We start from the raw sequence: 12709 nt of genomic DNA, 5'->3' as shown, positions 1-12709 counted from the left end.
CTCTTGTTATAAAGGCCAGCATGCCATTAGCTTTCTTCACTGCCTGCTGTACCTGCATGCTTGCTTTCATTGACTGATTTACAAGAACACCTAGATCTCGCTGTACTTCCTCTTTTTCTAACTTGACTCTATTTAGATAGTAATCTGCCTTCCTGTTCTTGCCACCAAAGTGGATAACCTTACATTTAAACACATTAAACTGCATCTGCCATACATTTGCCCACTCACCCAACCTGTCCAAGTCACCCTGCATTCTCATAACATCCTCCTGACATTTCACACTGCCACCCAGCTTTGTGTCATCGGCAAATTTGCTAGTGTTACTTTTAATCCCTTCATCTAAATCATTAATGTATATTGTAAACAGCTGCGGTCCCAGAAGGTCAACTTTCTACGCTCCAAAGAATAAAGACCTAACTTGTTCAGCCTTTCCCTGTAACTTAGGTGCTGAAACCCAGGTAACATTCTAGTAAATCTTCTCTGTACTCTCTCTATTTTGTTGACATCTTTCCTATAATTTGGTGACCAGAACTGTACACAATACTCCAAATTTGGCCTCACCAATGCCTTGTACAATTTTAACATTACATCCCAACTCCTATACTCAATGCTCTGATTTATAAAGGCCAGCATACCAAAAGCTTTCTTCACCACCCTATCCACATGAGATTCCATCTTCAGGGAACTATGCACCATTATTCCTAGATCACTCTATTCTACTGCATTCTTCAATGCCCTACCATTTACCATGTATGTCCTATTTTGATTATTCCTACCAAAATGTAGCACCTCATACTTATCAGCATTAGACTCCATCTGCCATTGTTCAGCCCACTCTTCTAACTGGCCTAAATGTCTCTGCAAAGTTTGAAAACCTACTTCATTATCCACAATGCCACCTACCTTAGCATCATCTGCATACTTACTAATCCAATTTACCACCCCATCATCCAGATCATTAACGTATATGACAAACAACATTGGACCCAATACAGATCCCTGAGGCACACCACTAGTCACCGGCCTCCAACCTGACAAACAGTTATCCACCACTACTCTCTGGCATCTCCCATCCAGCCACTGTTGAATCCATTTTACTACTTCAATATTAATACCTAACTCAGTACAGTAATTAATACTATTACTCAGTACAGTACACAAGGGAATGTTCCCTCCCCCTGGCTGAACAGTAACTCAGGTTCTTCAAAGTTCAAAGTTCATTGATGATCAAACTACGTAGACAACCTTGAGATTCATCTTCTAGCAGGCAGCCAGCCACAAAACAAAGAAACACAATAGAACCCATTAAAGCAAAAGAAGACCATCAGACACCCAACGTCCAAAGAAAAAAAAAACAAATAATGCAAACAATAGAAATAAAACTGAAGTTCACAAAATTGAGTCAACAGCCACAAAGCCAGTCATTACCGCAGCTGGTCAGAAGCCCGTTAGTTTCAGGCCACAGCCTCAGTTCAGCGCAGAGACGAATAAACCTCGCGTAACAGTGCCAACACCCTGGCGTTTTCAATCTGGCCCAGCACTTAAATTATCCAAACCTTAAATCTTTGGATAAGAGCTTAATTTGATTCTCTGGGTCACAGATGCCGACGAGTGTACGCTCTTTGGGTCGGAAGTTTGCAAGAATGGCGTGTGTGTCAACACGGTTCCGGGATACTCCTGTTATTGTCCATTTGGATATTATTATCACTCCACCCTCCTGGAGTGCATTGGTGAGTGTCAGTGGATGTAGGGAATGGGTGGGAGAGGGAGCTGGAAGAAACAATGTCAAACATTCAGAATGGTGTTTGAGTGAAGTATGGGACACAGCAAGACACAGAAGATCAGAGAGAAAGAGATGGAGGAATGGAGTGAGAGATGAGGCTGACATTTTGAAATTGGGAAAAGACTGGAAATATGGGGGCAAACTGGGGAAGACAAACGGACAAGGATCTGCGAAGTGAATCTGACTCAAGTTCATGACCTGGATGGTGGGGATCCTTGATAATGGATGCTGCTTTCTAGTGGCAGATCCTTGTAGATGCACTCAGCGGTGGGAAGGGCATTACCTGTGATGGACTGGTCTGTATCCATTACTTCTTGTAGGCTTTTCCATTCTTGGATATTGGTCTTTCCATATCAGGCTACAATGCACTTGAATGGAGCTGCTGACTGATTTGATATTGCATCAAACATCTCCTGAAATGATGGAGATACCCTTTGAGCAGAAATTGAACAGAATGGAGCCATATTTTGTTGAATTTCAGCGAATGAGAAATTCATTTTGAAATACTGAGAGGGTTGGAGGGATGTTCACCAGTCCAGAATTAGAGTGTCACAAATTCAGAATGAGGGATGGGGATATGTTTGCCCAGGCCAGAATTAGTGTGTCACAAATTCAGAATGATTTTTTTGTTCACTGAACTGTAGGGAACTTATTGTCACTCAGCAGGTTTTCCCCTTCTGTCCCAGAGGCAGTACGTGCTCAGTTCTTGTGCATACTCAAAGCTGGGATGAACCGAAACTTTAGACACCAAGACAATCTAGAAATATGGGTATTGGGCAGGAAAATGAAGTTCAAGCTGAGAATTAGCCAAGGTGGTAAACACAGGGCCCCAGGGCCGAATGGCCTGCTCATAGGTGGTTTGGGCACAAACTCTGCAGCTCCTCCTGCTTACCCACACTGGGGTCAGAAATCAGGATTATTGGCTTTAAACTTAATCTGTCCTGTCTTGTCAGATAACAACGAGTGTGAGGACGCAGATGTTTGTGACAATGGAGAATGTGTGAACACAGTGGGCTCCTATTACTGTTCATGTCAGCCTCCCCTCATCCTTGATGTCACTCTTCGCAGGTGCACCTCCAACGATACCGAGCAGTTTGGTAAGTGGCAGAGCATTTTCCAGGGCAACAGAATTCTCTTGTACGGTCCCCGTCCCGGCCCTAGTCCAGTCCCCAAAGCAGCCCTTGTCCAATCCCCGAACCGGCTCTTGTATGGTTCCTGTCCTGGCCCTTGACCAGCCCACAATGTGGCCCTGGGCCAGTTCCTATCCCAGCCCTGGAATCCTGGAGGCAGAGATCCTCTCAAGGTACCAGAATGAGCTTTTGCAATGCTGTAGGTTCAAAGCCCACAAACAGAGATTTGGGAAATTATGCTCTATTTTTGGTACCGTAATCTCAGAATGGCTGGAAAGTCTCCTCCTGTAGCATTAGTTTGTAAGATTCAATCTGACAGACCGCACGGCATATTTCCTGTTGCAAAGTGATTCAGTCAGGTTATGGATGAAGTTTCGAGTTCCTTGAATTCACCTTAGCATCTGGTGGTGTCTGATCCTGGACTAAGGTCTATGAGCTGGTGTCACAGCGGATAACAAACATGGTTTTGTCACTTTTTAACTCTGCATTTCCACCATCTCTCCTCTCGTCCCACTCTCCTTCCCTTCTCCTGTACTACTCTTCCCTTCCCCTATCTCACTCTCTCTACTCCTCTCCCCTCACAGATGTCCACATGGCTCTCTGTTGGCAGGAGGTAGGCCGCAACTACCTGTGTAAACGGCCTTTTCTGGAGCGACTTACAACCTACACAGAATGTTGCTGTCAGTATGGTGAAGCATGGGGAATGGACTGTGCCCTGTGCCCAACTAGAAATACAGGTAACTACCACCGTCATCAGAATTACAGGTAACATCACCCTCTCACCTCCACCAATCTCCAGTTCCTGACCAACCACTAAACTGACTCCAACACTACCATATCCACAGGAAGCAATACTTTAGAAAACATTTGTAGTGCTGGGCTTTCTGAGAAGTGTTTGTGTAAAGGGAGTAGGAAATGTTAAAGATATTGTCACAGTTCAGATAGATGGATCCCTAGGCCCTGATTAAATCTATTTTGGAAAGCAAGAGATTGCTTTGGCTGTGCTGGGGATTTTTGCAGCTACGTTGGCTTTGGGAAACATACCAGAAGACTGAATGTTGTTCTCTTACAGGCAGTGAGTCTTACATCAAAGCTGAGGAATTAATTGGAAGAATATCAAAGGTCAGGAGTTCTACTCACTTGGAAAGGCAGAGACTGATCGGGGGAGTTAGCAGTGATTTCTTCAGGAGAAATCCTGCCTCAACAGGTTGAGATGGGATAAGCCTGACGGGTAAGCTTTCAACGTAGAGGAGGGTGGGTATATAGATGAGCTGCCAGAGGAGGTTGTAAAGATAGATAAAGTACAGATACTTGAATAGGAAGAAGCTGGCACTAGCAAACAACGCGATGAAGCGTGACATCCTTGGTTCACAAAACTACTGATTTCACTTCATTTCCGTCCTCTTTTTCTTTCTGTTCTCCTACTGTTGGAGCCTGTGATCTACATTTTGCTGGTGCATCTTTGGGCCGATTGAGCAAACTGGTGCCTTGCTGTCTCCAAAAGAGTTCAGTAAGGTTTCGTGTGGCCTGGAGGCCATGAAGCCTGGAGATGGGATGCAAGCCCATGATCAACTCAATTCTCGCTCACCTCACTGACTAAAGCATTGAGGAAGATTGAAATCAACGAGGATGGAAACAGAAGGCAGGCGGGTGTTAGAAACATAGAAAATCTACAGCACAATACAGGCCCTTCAGCCCACAAAGCTGTGCCGAACATATAACATATAACCATATAACAATTACAGCACGGAAACATGCCATCTCGGCCCTTCTAGTCTGTGCCAAACACTTACTCTCACCTAGTCCCACCTACCTGCACTCAGCCCATAACCCTCCATTCCTTTCCTGTCCATATACCTATCCAATTTTTTTTTTTAATGACAAAATCGAACCTGCCTCTACCACTTCTACTGGAAGCTTGTTCCACGCAGCTTCCACTCTCTGAGTAAAAAAGTTCCCCCTCATGTTACCCCTAAACTTTTGCCCCTTAACTCTCAACTCATGTCCTCTTGTTTGAATCTCCCCTACTCTCAATGGAAAAAGCCTATCCATGTCAACTCTATCCATCCCCCTCATAATTTTAAATACCTCTATCAAGTCCCCCCTCTACCTTCTACTCTCCAAAGAATAAAGACCTAACTTGTTCAACCTTTCTCTGTAACTTAGGTGCTGAAACCCAGGTAACATTCTAGTAAATCTCCTCTATACTCTCTCTAATTTGTTGACATCTTTCCTATAATTTGGTGACCAGAACTGTACACAATACTCCAAATTTGGCCTTACCAATGCCTTGTACAATTTTAACATTACATCCCAACTCCTATACTCAATGCTCTGATTTATAAAGGCCAGCATACCAAAAGCTTTCTTCACCACCCTATCCACATGAGATTCCACCTTCAGGGAACTATGCACCATTATTTCTAGATCACTCTGTTCTACTGCATTCCTCAATGCCCTACCTCAGAAATTACTAGGCTTACATATAGCCCTCTAAGCTCCATGTACCTATCTAAAAGCCTCTTAAAAGACCATTGCCGGTAGCCCATTCCACACACTCACCACTCTCTTGAGTAAAAAAACTTACCCCTGACATCCCCTCTGTACCTACTCCCCAGCACCTTAAACCTGTGTCCTCTTGTGGCAACCATTTCAGCCCTGGGAAAAAGCCTCTGACTATCCACACGATTAATGCTTCTCATTATCTTATGCACCTCTTCCAGGTCACCTCCCATCCTCCTTCGCTCCAAGGAGAAAAGGCCAAGTTCACTCAACCTATTCTCATAAGGCATGCTCCCCAATCCAGGCAACATCCTTGTAAATCTCTTCTACACCCTTTCTATGGCTTCCATATCCTTCCTGTAGTGAGGTGACCAGAACTGAGCACGGTACTCCAAGTGGGGTCAGACCTCTCGGCTCCTAAATTCATTTCCACCATTGATGAAGACCAATACACCATACACCTTCTTAACCACAGAGTCAACCTACGCAGCTGCTTTGAGCGTCCTATGGACTCGGACCCCAAGATCCCTCTGATCCTCCACACTGCCAAGAGTCTTACCATTAATACTATATTCTGCCATCATATTTGATCTACCAAAGTGAACCACTTCACACTTATCTGGGTTGAACTCCATCTGCCACTTCTCAGTCCAGTTTCGTAATTTATTTTTTTTTAATCGAAGTTCATGATCAAACAAACATTTCCATAAGATGTATTTCAGACATTGTACATATATATCATATAATCATATGTCACAAATCTCTACATAGTATTTATCTGAGGTATACACTTATAGAAAAGAGTGGAAAGAAAAAACAAGCAAAAGGAAAAAACTATATCTCCCTCTAGATTATATTATTTTATAGTAGTTTTCCATATTTTAAGAGTCAATTTCACCCATGGGTTATCAATAGTATTTGTGTACCTTTGCAGGCCAAAATTGCTTGTATGGGGATGGGAAGTACCTGCTCCTCAATGTTTTTCCATTGAGCGTCATGTGATGGGTTGCACCAACATATCACAGCTCTCAACTGTGCTGCACAATAATAATCTCTAAGAGAAGGCAAGCCCCATCCCCCCTTTTCCTTTGCTAATTGCAGAGTTTTGAGATGAACTCCAGGCCTTTTACTCTGCCAAATATACCTTGATAACATCTTGTTCCATTCATTGAATTGATTTTGATTAATCTCTATTGGCAGGGTCTGAAAGAGATATAACAGTCTGGGCAGTATATTCATTGTAATAGACTCAATCCTTGAACTGAGACTGAAAAAAAGAATCAGATTCCATCTTGCCACATCTTCCTTAATTTTTTTATATAAAGGCTGATAATTACATTCTGATAATTTTGCCAGATCTTTTGGCAAAATGATGCCCAAATATTTGAAAGACTCTGTTTGCCATGCCCAGGGATATTTACTCTCAATTTCTCTTGGTGGGCTATAGTTATATGAAAGTAATTGGGTTTTATCTATGTTGATCTTGTATCCTGATAATTGACCATATTGTTCAAAGGATTGCATCAATTTAGGTAAAGAGTATGTTGGTTGCCGTAGATAAATCAAAATGTCATCCGCGTAACAAGCCAATTTATGCTCTGTCCCTTTAATAGTAATTCCCCTGATATCTTCATTTTGTCTGATGTATTGAGCTAATGGTTCCAGATATAATGCGAAGAGTAGCGGTGACCATGCACAACCCTGTCTCGTGCCCCTTTCTAGGGTAAGACTATTTGATAGATATCCACTGATTTTAATCTTAGCAGTAGGGTTGTCATATAGTGCCCATATAGTTTTAATAATTGTGTCTTGGAAACCAAATCTATGTAAAACTCTGTAAAGAAAATCCCAATTAACCGAATCAAATGCCTTTTCAGCATCCACGCTTATCACTGTTGCTTCAATTTTATTTTTTTGTATATGATCCATAATGTGAAGTGTCCTTCGAATATTGTCTTGTGTCTGGCATTGTCGTATAAAACCTGTCTGATCGTTACGTATCAGTATGGGTAGAAACTCCTCTAATCGTTTGGCCATGATGGAGGTAAATAATCTATAATCTACATTAAGAATGGATATTGGTCTAAATGACCCACATTCCATTTTATCTTTGCATTCTTTTGGTATAGCTGAGATTATCGCTTCCTTCCTGAGATCCACTTTCATAATGTCTCTGTTTCAGAAACATTAAATTTTTCTTGATTTCTTGCATAGCTAAACTATTAATTTCGTTCCTAATTTTTTTAATTTCCCCTAATGTATCCTGTGCCAAATTCAATTTGTGTTTTTTCTCTAGTTCCTTCAATCTATTTTGTAATTCCTCTAATGTTTTATTCCTTATTTTTTTCTTATATGAAAATATCGCTATAATTTTCCCTCTTAAGACCACCTTCAGAGTATCCCATAAAATGGGAGCTGAAACCTCTCCATTATTAATAAATTCTAAGTAAAGACCAATTTCTTTTTTAATTTGTTCCTTCAAGTACAGATCATTGAGTAGACTTGAATTTAGTTTCCAAATAGTATTCTTTGGTTGTAGGTCAAAATCAACAGATAAATATATAGGTGCATGGTCACTTATATCTATTGTCCCAATTCCACAGGTGTTTGTTTTGTCTTTGTCTTTTCCAAATGTTATGAAATAGTCTATTCTTGTATATACAGAATGGGGAGCAGAATAATGAGTACAATCCCTTCTGTCGGGAAAAACGACCCTCCATATATCAATTAAACTAACATCTTCAAAAAGTTTATTAGCTTTCTTATAAAAGGATTTTATTTCATAGGTTTTTCTATTGGAAGAATCTAGCTTTGGTTGTAATTGTAAATTTAAGTCTCCCCACATATCAGGAGACCTTCTGTTTCCGCTACCATAATATCAGTAATTTTCTGAGAGAAACCAATATCATTTCCCAGGGGTGCATATATATTCAATAGAGTAACTGAATTTCCATCTATATTCCCCCTTACTAGAATATATCTGCCCTCTTTATCTCCCCTTTTGAATACTTTTTCAAAATTTAGCTTACTTGAGATAAGAATAGCAACTCCTCTCCTATCTCTTGATTTATATGAGGAGAAAAACAAATTAGTGAAGCCCATTCTCTTTAGTTTCTATGCTCATTATCACTTAAATGAGTTTCCTGTAAATAAAATTCTCTTACGTTTGATTGGATTTAATAGCCCATTGACATTAAAAGAAATGAATTTTACTTTGTCCTTAGCCATCTGTATTTATCTGTCAATGTATCATTGAAATTAGCAGGATAAAACTTAATTGATCTACTCCCTGAACAAATAAGAACCAAGAAACACAATTAATAACAAAAAAGGCAACGAAGGTGTGATTCCAAGGCTGAGGTCTCTGGTAGATGATCCTGGGTTGAGCTAGAGGAAATGTCTAGCAGTAGGGGATAACCCCTCCTACTTGTGAGTAGAGGACCCCCATTGCAGTATTCATAAAAGTTAGTGAACAAATCCATTACACAGAAAAGATTTCCCTGTGTACTCCTATGTGCGATCACACACACACACACACACACACACACATATATATATATATATATATATACACACACACATACATATATACATACACATATATGCACACACATATATATATATTCTCATTTTGGTAGGGAAAAAGGAGTAAATGAGTGAATAAAGAAGAATAACTGAGTAATATAAAATCCACATTATAATAAGTATTTCTCAAGATAGGTACATCACTGTCTACTTTTGCTTCCATTTAGCTTCTCAACATTTTTAAAGTTAGCCAAACCTTATGGCTCTTCTGGAGGGGTGAGGGCTGTCTTTGGAAAACTCCCAGTCTCTTCCTGATATATTTCTCTTGGCCTCCTCCCATCTCCTGCCTTCTCGATTCTCGCACTATTTCCCAAGCAGAGTGGGATAATTCCTCAGCCAGGCTTTCCCTCGTTTTGATCCCGCTGACGGGCAACCCTCTGGCCTTCATGTCTGGAGTCGCCTCTTCCACTGTCTGATACAGTTGGATCCCATCTTGATAAAACACTCGAAGTTTAGCAGGGTACGGAGTTTGAAATCTAATCCTTTCTTGCTTTAGTATTTCGTTTTACTTCAGAGTATTCTTTACGTTTCTGCAGGACCGTGGGGGGGGGGGGGGTAATCTTGGTCGAAATATATTAATTTATCATCTAAAAACACCCTCTTCTTACCCCAGGCCCTTCGTAGAATCTCTGCCTTGGTACTATATCGAAGGAATTTAATTATTATTGAGCGTGGCTTATCTGCTCTGCCTCGGGTAGGCTTCGGGACGATCGCGCAATGTGCCCTCTCAATTTCCAGCTCCATAGTCGAGGGAAGCTCCAGCGTGTCCCACAGCAACTTTCCGACAAACTCCATCATAGACAAACCCTCTGCTCCTTCGGGAACGTTGTATATCCTGATATTTTTCCACCGTGATCTTCCCTCCAGGTCAAGCAGTTTACCTTCTTGTTGATTTAATATGTTTATCATCTTACTTAGTATCCGTTCCACATTTTGCACGCGATCTTCCACCTTCTCAATTCGCGTCTCTGCTACCGCTATTTTTTGATTGACGTTAGCGAGCTCTGACTTAATATCATGTAGCTGCTGCTTTATTTCTTTCTGGAACTCACTTATCTCTTTCAAAATTTCGATCATATTTGCCGCTTCGCCTGAACGAGACCCAGCGTCAGCCTCGCTAGCACGCGGTCGGGTAGGAGAGCTGCTCGCTGCACTCCTCTTGTCCACAGGCTCCGCAGTGTCGCTTTTTTATTTCCATTCTTTTTCCCCATTCTTGCCCCTCTTACCAGTTCAAATACTTTCGAAAAATACTATATTTGATGGGTTAACGGGGCAAAATATGCTTTTTTCCAGAGGAGCTAATGACTTAAGCTGCCATTCTCAATGATGATGTCACCAGAACCCCCTCAGTCCAGTTTTGCATCCTATCAATGTCCCGCTGCAACCTCTGACAGCCCTCCATACTATCGACAACACCTCCAGCCTTTGTGTCATCAGCAAACTTACTAATCCATCCCTCCACTTCCTCATCCATGTCATTTATAAAAATCACGAAGAGTAAGGGTCCCAGAACAGATCCCTGAGGCACACCACTTGTCAACGAACTCCATGCAGAATATGACCCGTCTACAACCACTCTTTGCCTTCTGTGGGCAAGCCAGTTCTGGATCCACAAAGCAATGTCCCCTTGGATCCCATGCCTCCTTACTTTCTCAATAAGCCTTACATGGGGTACCTTATCAAATGCCTTGCTGAAATCCATATACATTACATCTACTGCTCTTCCTTCATCAATGTGTTTAGTCACATCCTCAAAAAATTCAATCAGGCTCATAAGGCACAACCTCCCCTTGACAAAGCCATGCTGACTACTCCTAATCATATTATACCTCTCCAAATGTCCATAAATCCTGCCTCTCAGGATCTTCTCCATCAATTTACCAACCACTAAGGTAAGACTCACTGGTCTATAATTTCCTGGGCTATCTCTACTCCCTTTCTTGAAAAAAGGAACAATATCTGCAACCCTCCAATCCTCCAGAACCTCTCCTATCCTTGTTGATGATGCCAAGATCATTGCCAGAGGCTCAGCAATCACCTCCCTCACCTCCCACAGTAGCCTGGGGTACATCTCATCCGGTCCCGGTGACTTACTCAACTGGATGTTTTCCAAAAGCTCCAGCACATCCTCTTTCTTAATATCTACATGCTCAAGCTGTTCAGTCTACTGCAAGTCATCACTACAATCACTAAGATCCTTTTCTATAGTGAATACTGAAGTGAAGTATTCATTAAGTACCTCTGTTATTTCCTCCGGTTCCATACACACTTTCCCACTGTCACACTTGATTGGTCCTATTCTCTCATGTCTGATCCTCTTGCTCTTCACATACTTGTAGAATGCCTTGGGGTTTTCCTTAATTCTGCCCACCAAGGCCTTCTCATGTTCTGTGCCGTGTACCTGCATGTAACCAGTCTCTCCCTCTCACTCGCTGCTCCCGGAGGAAGGTACCTGCACTTGACCAGTCCCTCTCTCTCTCCCTCTCACTCGCTGCTCCCGGAGGAAGGTACCTGCACTTGACCAGTCCCTCTCTCTCTCCCTCTCACTCGCTGCTCCCGGAGGAAGGTGCCTGCACTTGACCAGTCCCTCTCTCTCTCCCTCTCACTCGCTGCTCCCGGAGGAAGGTACCTGCACTTGACCAGTCCCTCTCTCTCTCCCTCTCACTCGCTGCTCCCGGAGGAAGGTGCCTGCACTTGACCAGTCCCTCTCTCTCTCCCTCTCACTCGCTGCTCCCGGAGGAAGGTACCTGCACTTGACCAGTCCCTCTCTCTCTCCCTCTCACTCGCTGCTCCCGGAGGAAGGTGCCTGCACTTGACCAGTCCCTCTCTCTCTCCCTCTCACTCGCTGCTCCCGGAGGAAGGTGCCTGCACTTGACCAGTCCCTCTCACTCGCTGCTCCCGGAGGAAGGTGCCTGCACTTGACCAGTCCCTCTCTCTCTCCCTCTCACTCGCTGCTCCCGGAGGAAGGTGCCTGCACTTGACCAGTCCCTCTCTCGCTCCCTCTCACTCGCTGCTCCCGGAGGAAGGTGCCTGCACTTGACCAGTCCCTCTCTCTCTCTCCCTCGCTGCTCCCGGAGGAAGGTGCCTGCACTTGACCAGTCCCTCTCTCTCTCTCCCTCTCACTCGCTGGTCCCGGAGGAAGGTGCCTGCACTTGACCAGTCCCTCTCACTCTCCCTCTCACTCGCTACTCCCGGAGGAAGGTGCCTGCACTTGACCAGTCCCTCTCTCTCTCCCTCTCACTCGCTGCTCCCGGAGGAAGGTGCCTGCACTTGACCAGTCCCTCTCTCGCTCCCTCTCACTCGCTGCTCCCGGAGGAAGGTGCCTGCACTTGACCAGTCCCTCTCCCTCTCTCCCTCGCTGCTCACGGAGGAAGGTGCCTGCACTTGACCAGTCCCTCTCTCTCTCTCCCTCTCACTCGCTGGTCCCGGAGGAAGGTGCCTGCACTTGACCAGTCCCTCTCACTCTCCCTCTCACTCGCTGCTCCCGGAGGAAGGTGCCTGCACTTGACCAGTCCCTCTCTCTCTCCCTCTCACTCGCTGCTCCCGGAGGAAGGTGCCTGCACTTGACCAGTCCCTCTCTCTCTCTCCCTCTCACTCCCTGCTCCCGGAGGAAGGCGCCTGCACTTGACCAGTCCCTCTCTCCCTCTCACTCGCTGCTCCCGGAGGAAGGTGCCTGCACTTGACCAGTCCCTCTCTCTCTCCCTCTCAC

At 43.8% G+C, this 12709-nt stretch overlaps 1 protein-coding gene across 2 annotated transcripts in view; it reads left to right on the top strand.

Annotated features, from left to right (window-relative positions):
* Positions 1-12709, top strand: part of LOC140737325 (latent-transforming growth factor beta-binding protein 1-like) — a 234097-nt gene that overhangs the window by 207064 nt on the left and 14324 nt on the right. For both annotated transcript variants that reach the window (XM_073063756.1, XM_073063757.1), the window contains 3 exons: positions 1602-1730; positions 2737-2880; positions 3498-3650. In XM_073063756.1, the coding sequence (XP_072919857.1) occupies positions 1602-1730; positions 2737-2880; positions 3498-3650 (426 nt within the window). The remainder of the gene's footprint in view (positions 1-1601; positions 1731-2736; positions 2881-3497; positions 3651-12709) is intronic.

The sequence above is a fragment of the Hemitrygon akajei genome, chromosome 12 (genome assembly GCF_048418815.1).
Source record: "Hemitrygon akajei chromosome 12, sHemAka1.3, whole genome shotgun sequence".
NCBI classification, from domain to species: Eukaryota; Metazoa; Chordata; class Chondrichthyes; order Myliobatiformes; family Dasyatidae; genus Hemitrygon; species Hemitrygon akajei.
This window is presented reverse-complemented; position numbering and strand designations above follow the sequence as displayed.